Below are 17,012 nucleotides of genomic sequence, written 5' to 3'. Positions count from 1 at the left end.
TGGCCTTAATTACTTTTTCTTAAAACAGAACATAGCATCAGGCTTTTTCAGTCAGCTACACAGCAACAGATGTGATTACTTGTGATTCATTCATAGTATGTTACTATCTCCATATTTTGGAATCCGATCAAATTGTGTGCTTGAAGGCTGTGTTAACATTCTATGCGAGTGTTTTTTCCACCAATTATCCTTTAAAGTCATAATTATGATCTTAATATAACAACAAAATTACAGTGGGGTGACTAAAATTCAATAGAAAAATGACAAGGCAATAGCCAAATGCAATGCACTGATTTGTATTCAGAGACTTAAACTAAGTTTTGAAGTAAACAAAAGCACATAGCTAATTTCATGAATTATAATTGACTTTAGCTAGTGTAATAATTTTTACACATATGCAGCTACCCAATGCCAATAATGAGTGGAAAGGGAAACAATGAAAATAAATGCAGTAAGATAAGAGTATGTATTTACCAAATGGCATAATATGTCACCGTTAGCACTTGTGTGCAGGGAATATCATAATTGTCCATGCTCCTTTAGGGTAAACTGAAGTAATATGGCAGCTCTGCTTTTCATGTGCTCTCTCCTCCCATCCCCTACCACACATACTTCCCCTTCTCAGCCATCATGCTTTGTGCAGGCATGTGCTTGTTTTGTGAGTCCTGTACTGCTGATAGTGTAGATTGCATGACAGACTAGAGCCATTGCTGTAACAAAGTGGGTATCACAAATAGATGCAAAATTAGGTGCCACTGACTTAATGGAAATTGGCTATTATTTCATGTAAGGAAAGTAATTAAATTAAAATATAAAAAATTAAATTTAAAAAAAATGACGTATATACAGATGATATAAAGAAATTGATATCCATGTTTTGTAGCCAGCAAAAATGAATGGGGAGCAAAGTACAAAGTGGGTACATGTGAAGAATGGGAATAAGTTTCAATGGCTCTTCAGGGGATTATGATTTAAAATATCACATAGCAACTGATGTGGGTCGCGGTAGTCCAGGGGGTTGAGCGTTGTACTGCTGACTGGTGGGGCTCAGGTTTGATTCCCGGGCAAGGCACTCTGGGCACCTGCAGCTCCACCCAAACTATGTGATTTTTCGGGTACCAGATCATCCTGGGATCTTCCATAACCGGCACAGGGAAAAGAACTGGCCCCCTTACCCTGATGTGTGAATTTCACACGCCGTGTAGGGCTTAGTACTGGGTGAACTCTACTATCACCTACTAAACCGACCTTCGGGTTGATTACTGTGTTTATGGTTATAGCAATTGATAAACATAAAATGAGAAGTCTTCAGGAAAGGCAACACTTTTTTCTGAAATTGTGAATAAACCAAAAATAAAATACAGCTGCAGCTAAGAGCAACCTTGCTCTTCATACTGTTAAAGGTCATAGCAGTTTTAAATTAATAGATTGCATATATATATTGTTTACAAATTATATAGAAATAGCAAAAATATTTTCCTGTGCAACCAAGGCAAAAGTGATAAGAACTTTATCCTTGCAAACTATTATTTGGAAATAACCTGATTGCTTTGAAGTTTTTGAAGGAAATATAACGTGGTCCCCATTGATTAAGTAATCATGGTTCTGAAAAAGTTTTTCAGTTATTATTCAGTATTTTGAAGTGAAAGTAGAACATTATGAGCCAAATTAATTTAATTACTGAAAACTTCCATGCAGAGAGCAGATACAATTTCTGCCTTTTAAAAGGAGCTCTTAGAAATAGCTAGAATGAGAAATGAACTTTTTTGGTGGACTTGGATGAAATGCTGAAGGAAATAATATTATCCTAAAATTAAAGAAAATATTTCCAAAAAAGACTTAACAGTGGCCTTCACTATTTGAAAATGAATTTAGTGATTTTTATCTTCTGCTCATGCAATATCATATGATTGTATCCCATACAGGAATGTTAAGGGGAGGAAACTCGTTTTCAGAAGTGTTGAAGAAATTATCTCCCAAACATTTGATTACATCTTTACTCCTTTCAAAGAGAAGGTAGTCCCACTCCAACTTGTTATGATTGGCTCAATCATGAACAAATAACATTTTCAAATTATATTTAAAATATTATGGTATTGCATGGAATATTTAGATAAATAACTGTACCTGATGGAGTTCATTTCTTTTTTTAAGCAAGACATTCTGAATAGATCAAATTTCATTCAGAATGATTGCAAGTTTTCCTGTTTTTCTTTGCAATTCCCCTTCACAAGGTACATGTAGGGAGTATATCTCTCTGATGCAAAGCCATGGACAAAAGCAAGAACTGGGTTTGCTATTAAGTTTGTAAAAGATATTCTGGATTTGCAATACAATTCAAACATCATGCAATGATTTTAATGCATATACTTGAGATGCAATCCAGAACTAGAGGAAGATATTATTTGACAAAGTGAATAAAATTCAGTAATTTTTTCAGATAAAGTATAAATTTTAACAAATTTTTAAATATTTAAATTATTTCTTCATCCCTTTTGACAATACACACCAAAATGTTTTCTTCAAGTGCAGAGCAAGTTAATACTTTATGATGGTAATTTTATTATCGATACCAATTTATCCATTTTTATTTCAATATCCCAAGGTTCTTCGTCATTTTTTTTATTTTCTTCAAGAATGGTTTGAGTTGGTCTCTTGATAAGGCTGACAATATTTTTCCTGCCTCGAAAAGGAAGGGTATCCCTGGAGTAAGAATTTCCAATGTATCTTTCCTGTAATTATTTTTTATTCAGTACTTGTAGTTTCAATGCATTGGCATCATCCTCAAGTGCCTAGGTATCTGAGGATGATGTCGATACATCGTTGTACTAGTACTAGTTGTACCAAATAAAAAATGATTAAGGAAAAGATACATTAGTATTTTTTACTTCAGGGATAATGGATTCCCACAAAGTTAAGTCTGAAAACATTGAATATAGGAAGGGTATGTTGGTATTCCAAGGTTAGCTTGAGCATGTTTTTAAGAACACTTCCATTAGAGCGTGTAATCTGTCATGGGATAACTGTTGACTGCTTTGGTCTCCTACATTGATGCAAGATAGAATAAAAAGGTTTTCTCCATCTTTTTCCACTCTTGCCATACCTTTTCCTTAACAAATTTCTTCTCTCTTGGTATCGTTTTTAAGGAGGACGCTGTATTGCAAAAGCTATTTGTCCTCATTGAAGTGAATCAGCAGCCATAACTCATACCTCAGTTTCACTGTGTAATGAATATTATTATACAGAGTAAATTGTTTTAATTAATGCCAGTCATTATGGCTAGGTGCACAGTTGTAAGAAATATTCAGAGTAAACAAGTATTCTCCTAAACTGGGATTCCATCCCAGATCCATGAATTTCTGGTCGAGTTCTTTAGCCAGTTATGCCAGTAAGATGTCCACATTCTACATTTTGTCTCCATGAATATATCTTGCATTTGTGTTCACAGAGGCAGGTTACCACTTCAGTTAATCTTGTGAAATTTACCCCAGTTTTTTAGGGTTAGTATATAAAAAGCTATGAATGGCAATTTTAGGTACAGTGATAAAGGTGAAGACATCAGTTATGATGTGATCACTACGATATGTAAATTTTGACTGTGCCAAAAATAATATTTCATTATGAGGTATACCCAATATTACTTGCTGTCAATGTCCTACAAAACTCTTGCATGTTATACCAAAAGATTTGTTCTGCATTTGAAATATTAGAAAATTTCCTTACAGCTTAAAAGTAAGTGGTCAAATTTTTAAATTTAAACTATTATTATTAGAATTTTAGAATTGGATTTTGTTATTTCTTTCAAACTATGGTCCTACCCAATTAAATCTCAAATTATATATTTTTCCATCAAAATATATGGTGTTTCCATCCAGTTTAAATTTTCTCTAGAAAGGAGCAGTGCATTACACAAAGGCATATCATCTGAAACATTCTGATGAATTTTCATAATCCTTACTTAAAATAATAACCAAATGAAGTTTTAAACAAGCCTTTATTTCGATTATAACTGAAAGAATAAATGTTCTTTTATCACACCAATGAATATGCCATCAGTGAGAGCTTAACACTCTTTCTCATTTTCTTTTCGACTAGACATCGTCTGGTTAAATTATTTTAATTGAGGTGACCAAAGTCATTATGTATCTTGAAAAAAAAGGCAGTTGTAATACATGCTATGAAATCCTTCCCAACAGCAAAAATATTTGGCAGGTAGTACAATACACCTCAGAATTGTGGAGTATTGTGTGATGGATCAATGAGTGACTGAAATTTTTCTATCCATTGATTTGCTTACTACTGTCTAAGGTTCATGCTGGACAAATATTTCCTCCCTTTCTCTGGAATGCATAATAAATACAGTTGAATAGACTATGGACTGATTTCAATGGCAATATTTCTGAGGTACGTAAGCATTTAATTAAAAAATTATTGTATGCAATAAATAGTGTGTAAGATGAAAATTTACTACTCTGGTTCCATTTACCGTATTATTATCTTAAGTTTGAACTCCAGTCATTGCAGGTAAGTTAGTAAGGGGCTTTGGAAATCAACATTTTAAACTTAAATAGGTAAGTAAAAACTTCTTGAAGTTAATAATCCTCAGATTAGCCATGGTGTGAAACTCTGTTCGTTTCTTTTCTGAGACTTCTTTTCCATGTCTTCATAAGATGCTCATCCAGATAATTAATTATACTCATTAAGATAATTTCCCTAAGAGTCGGTACCAAGTATCATTCGAAAGAATATTTTCTTGACTAAACTAGCGATTGTGATCAGCTAATTTTTTTAACTAAATTACATTTCTTACCAGAATCCTCTTAGTATTGTTAATTCACTATGTTTTTGTTGAGGAATTGAAGGATGCTATTATAGTGGATTTTTCACGCTATACGCATTATATCCCATTTGTAAATGTAAGGAAAGTCTGAAATTCGGTGGAATGTAATTTACATATGTCAATTGATTCTGTATGAGTTTTGAGGGTGCCCTGATGGCGGAGTGAAAACTTTTTTATCATGCTATAGTAGGTAGTTATAGGAAACATTAAAAATAGATATTCAAATGGCCGCGAAATTGGAGTGAAATTATGGTCGCACCCGCACTGTCAATTGTTTTGCACGTTGCGAATATCACCACCGGTGACAACGCTACCTGTAAGTTTCACAGATATCTGGCGAGCTCTTAGTTTTAAAATTAGTATTGATTTTTCACGATTAGCACGCATTTTAAGTACCAAACAAGTTAGTGTTGAATAGTATGTTAATTTAATGACTCATTAGTGGACAAAGCAATAATGCCAATCCGGCAATAGGTGTTTTGACCTATTGGTCAGATTTCGTGGTAGTTTTTGTATTAAGTTGCCAAACAAATCTCATTATGACAGAATGGTTTATGATTTAAGCATTTTGAATTATTTTTTATATTACAATACCCCATTTCGTTGGCTCGAAGAGTTCTTACATTCGGCAGGAAGTGGGTCCGCGGTCAAATTGTGATGTCAGACCTCATGTCTGTTGCGAATGGACGGAATTGTTGTTTTGTTGGCTGAGAGTTGATTGTTCGTAGAAAATTATAGTTTATTTAAAGTTGTGATTTCTTCATTTCAAACAGGTCATAATTTGTTCCGTCAAGCTTGTTAAATGGGTGATAATGAAGTGAATGAAGAAAATGGGTTTCCATTGGGACCACAGGCTGGTGTTTCCTATCCACTCAAAGTTCTGTATTGTGGTAACTGCAGTCTCCCCTTAGAGGTAAGGTTCTGTTTATCACTCGCTGGCCAAAGAGCTGTGATAAATTATAACTGGGGTAAATTCTTCTCTCGGTAATGAACATGCTATGAATACCAATAAAATTCACTAATTGGCTGAAAATTTCAGCTTTTGTGACATAGTTCCTCGTTTATAAATGAAGTAGCAAATATTAATTCCAACGTTAAACTCGTGTATGAAAGAACGTCTATGGATGGCTTTTGGAAAATACTAGGAGGTAGTAATATTAACATTTATTTATCCTTAAATTGGAAGTATACGCCGTAATTAATCTCTTCAAGAATGAAATAGGTCAAAAAATCCAAATTACATTGAAATCACTGAAAGACAAATTTAATATGGTTTCTATGAAAACATTCAAATAAAGATTACCCGATTAATCAATATAATATATAGGGTGTCAGCCAAGGACCACTATAGTGTAATTTTCAATCGGCATACAAATTTGAAATATAGCAGTAACTGTTGTGGAGGGTCATGGTAATACATAGAAAAAGCGGCCACGCTGCCTTAAATGATAAATAAATGTTTTTGGCTAAGATACAGGACAAATGTTTTAAAAAAGTTTCTTTAAAATAATTATGGCCTGAGGTTTGCCATGAACTCCTGATGGTATATTACAATATACTCTATTGGCTTTGTAATTTTAAAAATGCATTTGATTTCAGACCCATAATGCCACAATTTGAAACTATATTTGTGAAGGAAAATAAGAGTGCTATGCATTGTGCAAAAAATAATTTATAATTAAATAATATATTAATTTAACCTTCATATCACATCTACCTTGTGATTTATTTTTACTTCTATTACTTGCTAAGTCCAGGTTAATTTATAATCAATGTAAATGCCCAATATTTTCACTGACACCTTTTCACAACTTCGAAAAAACAGAGGACAGATTAAATCCTAGGTTTTATGTCATTGAGCATAAGATGATTAACCAAGAACTAAGTTTTAGCAAAATCTAATTTCATGACAGAGCATAACAGTTGGATTGGAGGTCATAATAAAACAGTAGGGAACCTCAGATTGAATTTTATTTAATGGATAGTTTGAAAAGTGATTTGTTAGGTCTTTCTATCCTATCTATAATGTCGTGGTTTTTATTCCTGCAGTGGAAAGGTCATGTGTGACTTAGAAAATCAGTTAAATGGTATGCACTCATTGCATTTTTTATCTCTCTGTTTTTGCTGAGGTGATTTTTTTTCCTGCATAAATATATCTTTGAAGTAATAAAGATCACCATTCATGGATTCTTTAGTTTAGTTGGATTATTTTTAGCGAATTCATGTCACTCAAGTCCATGGTGTGATGTCCCATCAATGTATTTTTTCCCATTTCTATATATTCATGCCTAAATGCAGTCACATTTCTTTTGCACTTCATAATGCAGCTTAATGAAATTGTCTTCATATTTCATATTATTGGCTTTCATCGTCATCAACTTTAGATGAAAATGATCTCTTGTATTATGACATTTTTGTGCAAGACCTTAAGCATAAATGAAATTCAGGTGAGCTTTTGGTCAGATAAATATATTTTTGAATACATACAAGAGTATATGCAATTCATATCATAATGATATTTATTTATCACTGACCAAATTTACCTAGGGCTAGAAGCTATCAACCTTACAAAATTGCACTTTTTACGATTGTTCAACTTATAAATGGAGAGTAATTTGATTGAGGCATTCAATTTACAACATGTAAGCCCAAAAACAACATTTAATCCTGCAATGCTGACCTTTAAAGGTTTTTTTCGGCCTTATGGGTTGTGTTGCAGGTCTTTTGGTAAGAAATACTGGGGTATAAGACTATGTTATAATTGAGACAACCCATAGCTCTACCAGCAACATCACACACATTTAATACACTAACACTTAATAATGTTAAATGTGGAAAAGTAAGTAATATTTAAGGAAGGTGTGCATTCCTGAAAAGTACTGGCTGAATTGATATCCCCTAGCTTCTAACTATGGGAATGGTAATTCTTCATGCAAAAATGAAAGAACCATCAAAAATAATATTTTTTTCTTCCAGTGGCTTAAATCTAAATTAAACATATGTAATACAGGAATCAGATTCACCAACAAACCATATTGCTCTTCTAGACTGAATCTTCAAGAAAAGTGAAAAAGTTTAATTATTACTGCAGTGTCATGATCCTGTAATGCGATTATAGCCATCTTTGGCTGTGTAAAAATGTCATGGGTGATATTCTCCCATGCTTTGAAATTGACTAAAATGATAAATTTTCATTAAATATAATGTTAAATATCCATCAATTAAATTGCTCTTAAGAATTAGTGTTAATAATCTTAAAAATATCCCAATCTTTCTTCCAGTATTGTGAATTTTACCCGGAATATGATAAATGTAAGCAATGGCTGGAGAGAAACTTACCTAGTGAATTTGAAAAGTTTATGAAAATAGGTAAGGCCTTAATCATTATTGCATGTGCCTGAAAAGTGCATTAGGTTTGAGAAAAACCTCTGTGTCACAAAAGGTGTACTATGAGACAGAAACTCGGAATGAGCTAATTTTCATGATGCCAACTAGATAACAAAGAGGAAGGCAAAGGTGAAGGTGGTGGCCAGGAGGAGGAGAAGAAACGGCAGAAGAGGGGTGGGAAAGGAATTTTAAAGGCAAAGAAGAAGGATGAAGGTCCTAAAAAAGTTAGCCTTTCCAGGGCTCCTCGTGGGAAAAAGAAGTCTGTGACGGTTGTCACGGGACTAAGTACATTTGGTAAGTATTCTTCCTAACTGTTCATTTTATTTATTCTATGCTTCTGCAAGTTCAAAGGAATAAGGGAATGTTGACTTTTTCAAGGCTGTAAATATGTATTTCTAAGAAACAAGAAACATCCCTTGTCTTCAGATTATTGAAATGTAATGTTTAGTCACCATTTGGGTTATTCATAACTGATTTGGTTAGTAAATGGGAAAAAACTTGGAAAATTAATGCAGATCTTTTGGTGAATTAAAATACATATTTAGTGCAGAAATGTAGATGCAGATACTTGTTTAGGGGAAAAATATTTGAATGCTGTTGAAGAGCTCCTTTTACTCTAGATTGCACGAGCTTGTGTGGCATTTCAGAACTTGTTGTTGAATATAAGATTTTTTTTGTCAAATGGGAGTGAAATGATGCCCATATCAGTTAAACTTAAAAACTGGATGTTTTTAAAAAACCTTTTCTAATTTGAATAATACATTATAGGTTTGCTTAATAATACTTTTTGTTTCGTTCATATTTTAATTTCTATCATCATCGTGTATATTTTTGTTAGCATGTGGGCTGTTGGTTATACCAAAGTGATTTTGTAAAATGGAAAATCATTTATTAAAAAAGTGATACTTTTAATTAAACAACAAGCTTGAGTTTAATATCATAGAGAAATAGGAATAAGTTAATGTTACTTTATTTAAGTCCTGTCTCTCACATTGTTTGGTATCAGATAAAAGTCACTCTCAACAAAAAAATATTTTCTCATTAATATGGATATATTTTCATATGGTGTTTGGTTTTGGAAATATATCCGATTTGCTTGTATTTATATGCCCATAGCATTTTTGAAATGGAAAGCATCTAGTGTTTATCTCTAATTGTGGAGTGCATGTTTAGTAAATATTCATAGAAATATTTGTACATACATGTGGCTAAGAAACTAATTTTTCTGGTTTTTTTTCTCCTTAGATATAGACTTAAAAGTTGCATCTAAATTTTTTGCCACAAAGTTTTCCTGTGGCTCCTCAGTAACTGGTGATGATGAAATTGTAATTCAAGGAGATGTCAAGGATGAACTTTTTTACATTATACCAGAAAAGTGGCCAGAGGTAAGATTGATTGCATGTTTATTGTTACTTAACCCTAGCATTAGGTTACCCAGGGTGGGCAGATATTTGTGAATGTTTTAGTGTGTATTAGCTATTGATTTGAGATTAATGAGGTCATGATAAAAGGAATTTGGTGATGGAAGCTAATGGGTCTTCTGGTGTACTTTTTCTTTACCATATTTTCCCATCAATAACGCGCATGTCATGTATACAAAAATGTTTAGATGATCGAGAAATGATGTGCGTTATATAATGAAAGTTAAAGAAGTCCATACATGGATGTATTTTTACGCACCCTATGTATAATTTTTACTCACACACACATATATATGTATAGTGTGTGTGTGTGCGTGTATACATATATATATATATATATATATATATATATATATATATATATATATATTCAATTTTCATTACATAACGCACATTGTCATTTTTTGATCATCTATGCACATTCAAGATGACTATGAAGCCCTGGGCATGCGTTATCTATACAAATCTATGATTATTACAAAGTTCTGGGTGCACGTTATCGATGGGAAAGTATGGTAATTTTGATTCTAACCTCATTCTATTCTCATGTGAACAATTGCATGAATTGTGCTTTATTAACTTATCTAAATTTATCTTCTGGACTTACTCAGTGTACTCTTCGTGTGCTGAATGTTTTTAAAGACCACTTTTGTGATTTTGACGAAATTCATATAACTAGCTTACAATTAGTTGGGCAGTAACTTAAGATAGAACATAAGATACCTTGTCCTGATGTTTCATGCGAAATTGTTGATGGGTTAGAATAAAATTATGTTGCATATCAAAAAAAATCATGAATTTGAACATTTGACTGGAGGCTACTTTGCAGATACTCTCTTATGAAAGCAAGAGGTGTTTAACTAAGGAGTTACACAGGAAAGTTCATTCTTTGTACGACATTAACTCATTTAAATGCTTTTTCTCAGAATATGTAAATATTTTTTGTCAAGAATGTTACTAATTTCCTCTTCTCAAAATTCATTTAAGGATACTGTTAATAATTGCTCCTTTAATTTTTTTTGCAGATAGATGAAGATTTTATTGAAGATTTAGGAGATCAAAAAAGATAGCACTTCAGCTTTGCCATTAAATTGCTGGAGGAATAATCTTCACATGTTCATGAATTATTTTCATTACTGCCAACTTCACAAGTAATTTCTTTATAATTTTCTGCTGTTACTCAAGTGAAATAAAATATTGTTTTAATGAACAAGTGTTTGGACTTAGGTAAAAATAGTGCTGCATAAGGCTTCATCTAATTTATTTTGGGAGTTTTGGCTATTGATTGAATGTACCGACACAATGTTACATCTTTCTAAAAAATATTTTCCTAATAATTCCACAGGAAAATTTCACTTATTTTTCTTCCAAATTAAAATCTTAATTAGAATTTTACTGGAGGTATAAGAGGTATCAAATATTTGTCAAATACTTCCTTGCAGAATAATGGAAAGGAAAGATTCTTACTCAATGTTATGTATACACAAAATTGTAAAATAATTTACAAGCAAAAAATGAATTGATCTCTTCTTGAACAACCTCAATGTCAAATGAATAAACATTTACTCTCCCACCATGGGTGCAGACATCTTAATTTGCTAAATTTGTTTTATATGTAATTGGCTTCATTTTTAACCGCATTTGAGCCAGTTGTTTTTTTTTTAATATTGCCATTTATATGAGCTGCACAGATTGATACAGAAATTACATCCCTGCTTTCCAAGCCTATTTATTGCAATAGAAGTATAGTGGAAAAGTACAGATCTAAATTATTTGTTTTCTTTCATTTATTCACATTTAAATTTACCGAAATAGATTCTGGAATTGGTCACATCTTTTTTTTTTCCTTCATCTTTTGTATTCTATTTAACTTAAAGCCAGCTTTCAATGTCTTTTAACAGAAAATTTTGTAATAAGAGTGATCATGGCTTTAAAAAAAATAATGCTTGATATTTAATTCTAGGAGAACCCATTTTGTGTGCACTTATGTGATAAATGAGGTTTTCTTCTCTGCTGACTTTAATTCCCATGTTCAAGTTAACCAGAAACCAAGGAGTGATTTACCAGAGATACAGAAATGTTTGAAAGGTTACTTGAAGGAAAATCAATATTTTGCTCTTACAGTTTGGTGGGCACAAATGAAATTTTTTGGGCATGCGTTTGCCTATTTTTATTAGTTCATAAAAATTGAGTTCGTTTTATGTTTATAATTATCGATGTTCACCTTGGTCTACCTCACTTCGGATAATTCAGACATTTCTGTACTGCAAAATGTGAACAGGCAAGCATCAATAAAACAATCCTTTTAAAAGACCCTTCGTGCAGAACAATTGATTTTCTGTTAGTGCTTAAGACTTCATTTTGTTATGGTCAAAAGGGATGCAAAATGGGTTGTTATCACTTGGAGAACTTGTGGAGGCTTGAGAGATGAGTTAATATTCCAGAAATGTCATTATGGTATACAAGGTATACCAAGGATATTTTCTTGTATATGTTGCAGAATCTGTTACTGGGTGTGTGTGCTCATAAATGTTGCATAGGAGGCAGTGAGCAGATCTGCTGGCAGCAATGCTGTCTTAAGTGATGGTGACTACCATTGGCATAAGGTTAAATTCACTAATGTAATAGCCATTTTATATTTTATTCAGGGAGAATGGGATATTGATGGCCCATTGGAATACACCACTAAAATTGAACATCTTTCTGAAGGCTATTTTCCTTTTAGTTTCACTGGGGACCTTGAATTTTTTTGAATGTGGAGGTGAAGTTCACAAATTTATGACACAATCTTACTCAATGGTTATGCTTAGTGCCACAATTTGATGTCCATTACCCAAGCTATTATATTTTGGATGTTTGGAATGTACTCCCATGCCTCCTCATACACTCACTCTAGACACATTTTTTTTTGTTTAATTTGTAAGAAAATATCTTTCAGATAATAAGGTGTCCATGGCTCCATAAAACAAAAATTCAGAGATACTGTAGATCTACATTGTCCAATATGCCCAATTACTGGAATCACAGTATGTCGTAAGCTTAGAAGTATAGTCATGTACTATATGGGATCTGAATGCTAGGGACTTCTATATTTTTTAATGTGTCCCTGAAGAAATGTCAGAAGTTATGTGAAAAAATTGCTTGTCTTAAAGCCCTTAGATTGTAGCATAAATACATTAGTAAAATTGTAGTGGACAGGTAAAGCCATCCTGAAGTTATGGGTATTCTACTAACAAGTTGATTTTTTGCAATGGCAATCCTGTGTGGAGTAGGGTTAAAATCGTAGTGACTAATATGACATCAGTGAAGTTTTTGCCCTTAGTATAATATATCCAATTCAACACTTATGGTGGAAAATTTATCTTGGATTTTCCATATTAATATAATAAATCATTGAGACTGATTCATTGTTTCCGTATTTCAAGAGTAGACTAGATTTCATCATTTACTCGGAAAGATAATTTTCTCATCATCACAGCAATCAGTGTGCAGTCTTCTTGTTTAGCTTCATTGCACTGAAGTATGTATTACTCCATGTATTATCAAAACATTTATTAATTAAAAAGATAACATTTAAAAAAAATATGTACAGCAATCAATATGGTCACAGCTGTGCATACAGTTAGGAATCTGGCTCATCCAATGTTTCAGCTTCTTCCACTTCTTCTTTCATGGGAGCATTGGGATCAGGGGGTAAGTGACGTGATATTACTTCAAGTAATTGCTCTACCTGTGTATCAGACATTCTTTCTTCACTCTCTTCAACAATCTGAAAAGATTAAGAAACAATTAATTATTGCAATTCGTTGCTTCTGGTATACTTGAATTCCTTTAGATTTTAAAAAGTTTTCACAGGATACAAAAATTAAATACTATAATATCTCAACCTTGATATAATATTAACCCATCATGTAATGCAGAGTTTTTGTAACATTATTGGTGAGCTTGACAATGCAACAATTCCAGAGGAAAAATTATTTGCCTTGACTGAGATACGAACCTGGATTCCTTGATGTCCCATTGCTTTACCCAGTTAAGCTATTGAGGCATCCTCTTGAACTGAAATGGGGCTTTGGGGCTTTTCAAGGAACAAGAAGTTGTGACGAAATACCATACATACAATGTCACAAGCATTAGTAGTGGTGTGTGAAACGCTGCAGTCCACGAGGTCAAAGCCAACTTTAAACACATATGGTGTTTATGCTTTGACAAATTCCAAAGAAACTGCGGGAGATGCCGCAACAGTAACTTTTAACAGAGTCATTGTGACCAAGGGGAATGATTTTTGCACTCTGAAATCTTGGCGTTGTAATGCACACTTGGTGGATGACACCGGTCAAAGTTACTATTGCGGCATCTCCTGCAGTTTCTGGAATCATTGGTTAGGTTTGAGAGACCTAATTTTCACTGCCACCAGGAAATAACCGTTCATGCATACCATACATGATTTCCCACTCTTCATATTTGTAGTGTCAGTTAAGATGCAGTTTAAAATTCAACATTTGATTATTCGGTGAGATTTGTTAAAATTGTCAGTAAACATCTAGCCAAAGGCGATTGTAGTCAAAGGGACAAACCTCAAATTAAAAAAGAGGGAGACTGCATAAGAAATACAGAAAGATGTACATCATGACCCAAAGATGACAACGAAGTTGTTGACATAAACCCCAAGGTGGCCAATGACGTGGGAGGAAGCAAAAATAAAATTCTTAGTAGGTCTTAAGAATACTTTGGATTGATGTTTAGAAAAAAACAAGTCATGCAAGCCTGGAAATTAATTTAATTATAGAATCAATTTAATCATTCTGATAATTATGGGCGGTGGCCTAACACCCCCACACATGCTAACAGGGTATTGTGTAGATGTAGATATCAAAGTTCAGATAACATCCAATACATGGGAGTGATTATAATTACTTTATTTAAGCTACAAATTAACTGACTCATTGACATACCTGAACATGGCGTTTCTTTTTGTGAGGTAAATATAGGAAAATGTGCAAAGATCCTGATGTAGGCAAGTGGATTTTAATAGTACATTGCATATACTTTATTCAATTTCATGTGCATTATTTATTCAACTGTTTTACATATAGGTGTCATATCTATCAGCACATTTCCTTTTTCAGGTGGTTAAAGCAGGATTTAACATTTAGTCATGACGTATATAAAATAAATTCCTTGCAAGCTCTAGATATTTTTAAGAATAATCATGTGAGATATAATAATTAAATATGAGCAGTTTGGTAGATTATTTTGTGTTAGTATTATAATAGCTAGGTAACTTACATCATGCACAGCCAATTTTAAATGTTTGTGGGTAGAAATTCAATTGTTTTTAACTACTAAGAAATGTTAACTATGTCTCTCCTTGTATGGAAGCTTATAATAAATGAATTTAGGAGAGATTTGGAACTTGCATTTCAAGTTTGGCCCACAAAAGCTATTTATCTATTCCAGTGAGGGTTTCATAAATGACTGTATAAACTGAACATGACTAAACGTAGGGCTTACCAGCTGGATTTCTACAGGAGTCATTGGTCGAAGATTTACCAGCATTAGCTTTTCTGCTTTGGTCAAATTGAAGGGAGAAAGAGCAGAGAGAAAATTTTGTATACTCTCTGGAGTTTGACAGCAGCAAGCTGTTCCTTTAAGGTATTTAGTTGTCTGAAAAATAATTTGAAGTCTACTGCATTACATAGCATTTGTATAACACTAACATAATTATTTGCCTCCAATTCAGGCAGCCAACAGTTGACCTAATTTTTTTTAAATAATAGTATGTTTCAAAATGACACTATTACCATAAACATACCTCATAAGCAATTGTGGCTAGTTGATTCTTCCTGTTTCCAAGTTTTGGCTGTTTACGTAATTCTTCAAGTAGAGTTAAAACCTGAAAGAGATGCTCCAAGGTATATGATAAAAGTACATGAAAGAGTAAGATTTTTCTTACATCTCCAAAGAGAAAATACAGATGACACAAAATTCTGTAGCATGACACGGGGAGTGATTAGGATACACTTCTCCTAAACCAAATGTTAAAAAAACATCAACTGCCGTAAAAATTACAGGTCCACTGGAATTATTGACCTTATTCCCATGAAAAACATTAATGGTGACCAAGAACTGTACTGGCAGGCTGGGTCTAAACATAAAGGCTATCCGCCAAAAAAAATCAAATTAAACAAAAGGTCATTAGCGCAAAAATCAGTAAGACTTACTGCAAATATTTTGTGCCGAAACAATGCACGTACATCAAAATACACACTCGTGTATCATGATACAGAATTCTCTAAATCATGGGAACCAATCTAACCTGGATTTTCTCTACTTTCTATACTTTACCCTGTTTTAAAATATTGATAACTTTGAATCGTTAATCTTTATGTAAGAGGAAAATAGTGAGAACGTTACGGGGAACACTGGCTACCCATTTATTTCATGTTGGTATGGCTTGGGTTATTTGGGGAGATGAAATCATGTGTACTTCACGACAGAGGATTATGTTCTATAGGTTAGATACCCAACAGTTTTCATTTCAGATATCATTAGGGCCACACATTACGAAAAATATAGGGTGCATAATTATAGTCACCAGAAAAGCTAATTCGTATGGGAGAGAACTGTTGCTACCTGTACACGTGTAGGGTGCGCATAGCAAAAGGCCATTGCATATAAGAAGTCATGAATATGCACAATTACCATTTCAACGCTCGAGTCAATCGTTTTGTATAGTTATCATGCCTCAAAATGGCTTACCATATTTCCGTCGACATTCCCCTTACACCTATAAGCCTTCGTTTCGATTTCCTCTTCACCTACCCTTTTCACGAGTGTTTTAAATCATTTAACTCCACAATTTTCTTTTGATTAATCATTACAACAGACTCTCGCGGCTGATTTATTCTTGAATCTATACGATCAGAACCTTACAATCAAAGAAACAATACTAACTTCTAATTCGATCGAATAACTGAAATGAATAGCTATCCAGGGGAAATTCTCCTAAATGATATATTTTCCCAGTTTTCATACCCTTGCAGTCTGATACATTTTAATTTCTAACCTCATAGTTACACAGGATAGCTGCGTTCTCTTGAACCCTGAAAAATAATAGCTGGGATGTGGATCATACCGCAAGATGATCTCGACTTGATATTTTTCATAAATACTAAATAAATCATACTTACGTTTCCATGATTATCCCGACGCTAATGATTGATTTACTCTCGTTTTATTTGACTTTGTGGAATGTATTTCCACCGCCAGAATGTTTTAGAATACCGTAATAACTGATACATGCGCGCTCTGCCGAAGAATATTGATTTTTCGAAAGAATAAAACAAACGAGTTTGTTTTAC

General features: G+C 33.2%; 2 protein-coding genes across 5 annotated transcripts; one reads left to right on the top strand and one right to left on the bottom strand.

The window, feature by feature from the left end:
* The first annotated feature begins 5,127 nt into the window (after positions 1-5,127).
* DENR (density-regulated protein) lies at positions 5,128-13,118 on the top strand. Of its 4 annotated transcripts, none has more exons than XM_071586609.1 (6): positions 5,128-5,176; positions 5,614-5,753; positions 8,122-8,209; positions 8,336-8,521; positions 9,473-9,612; positions 10,674-13,118. In XM_071586609.1, the coding sequence occupies exons 2-6, from the start codon at positions 5,643-5,645 to the stop codon at positions 10,716-10,718; spliced, it is 570 nt and encodes a 189-aa protein (XP_071442710.1). In that variant the 5' UTR covers positions 5,128-5,176; positions 5,614-5,642; the 3' UTR covers positions 10,719-13,118. The 4 variants fall into 4 exon arrangements, with proteins under 4 accessions (XP_071442710.1, XP_071442708.1, XP_071442709.1 ...); XM_071586607.1 differs by having other exon boundaries at positions 5,131-5,156; XM_071586608.1 differs by having other exon boundaries at positions 5,161-5,243.
* A 67-nt stretch (positions 13,119-13,185) lies between these two features.
* On the bottom strand, positions 13,186-16,951 carry Polr3I (RNA polymerase III subunit I). The gene is made up of 5 exons (XM_071586611.1): positions 16,842-16,951; positions 16,718-16,754; positions 15,464-15,544; positions 15,163-15,315; positions 13,186-13,417 (listed from the first exon to the last, which is right to left on the bottom strand). Exons 1-5 carry the CDS (start codon positions 16,847-16,849, stop codon positions 13,271-13,273), a joined length of 426 nt encoding a protein of 141 aa, XP_071442712.1. The 5' UTR covers positions 16,850-16,951; the 3' UTR covers positions 13,186-13,270.
* Positions 16,952-17,012: the final 61 nt, after the last annotated feature.

Source organism: Hetaerina americana, unplaced genomic scaffold (assembly GCF_022747635.1).
Source record: "Hetaerina americana unplaced genomic scaffold, ioHetAmer1.1.p SCAF_24, whole genome shotgun sequence".
Lineage (NCBI taxonomy): Eukaryota > Metazoa > Arthropoda > Insecta > Odonata > Calopterygidae > Hetaerina > Hetaerina americana.
This window is presented reverse-complemented; position numbering and strand designations above follow the sequence as displayed.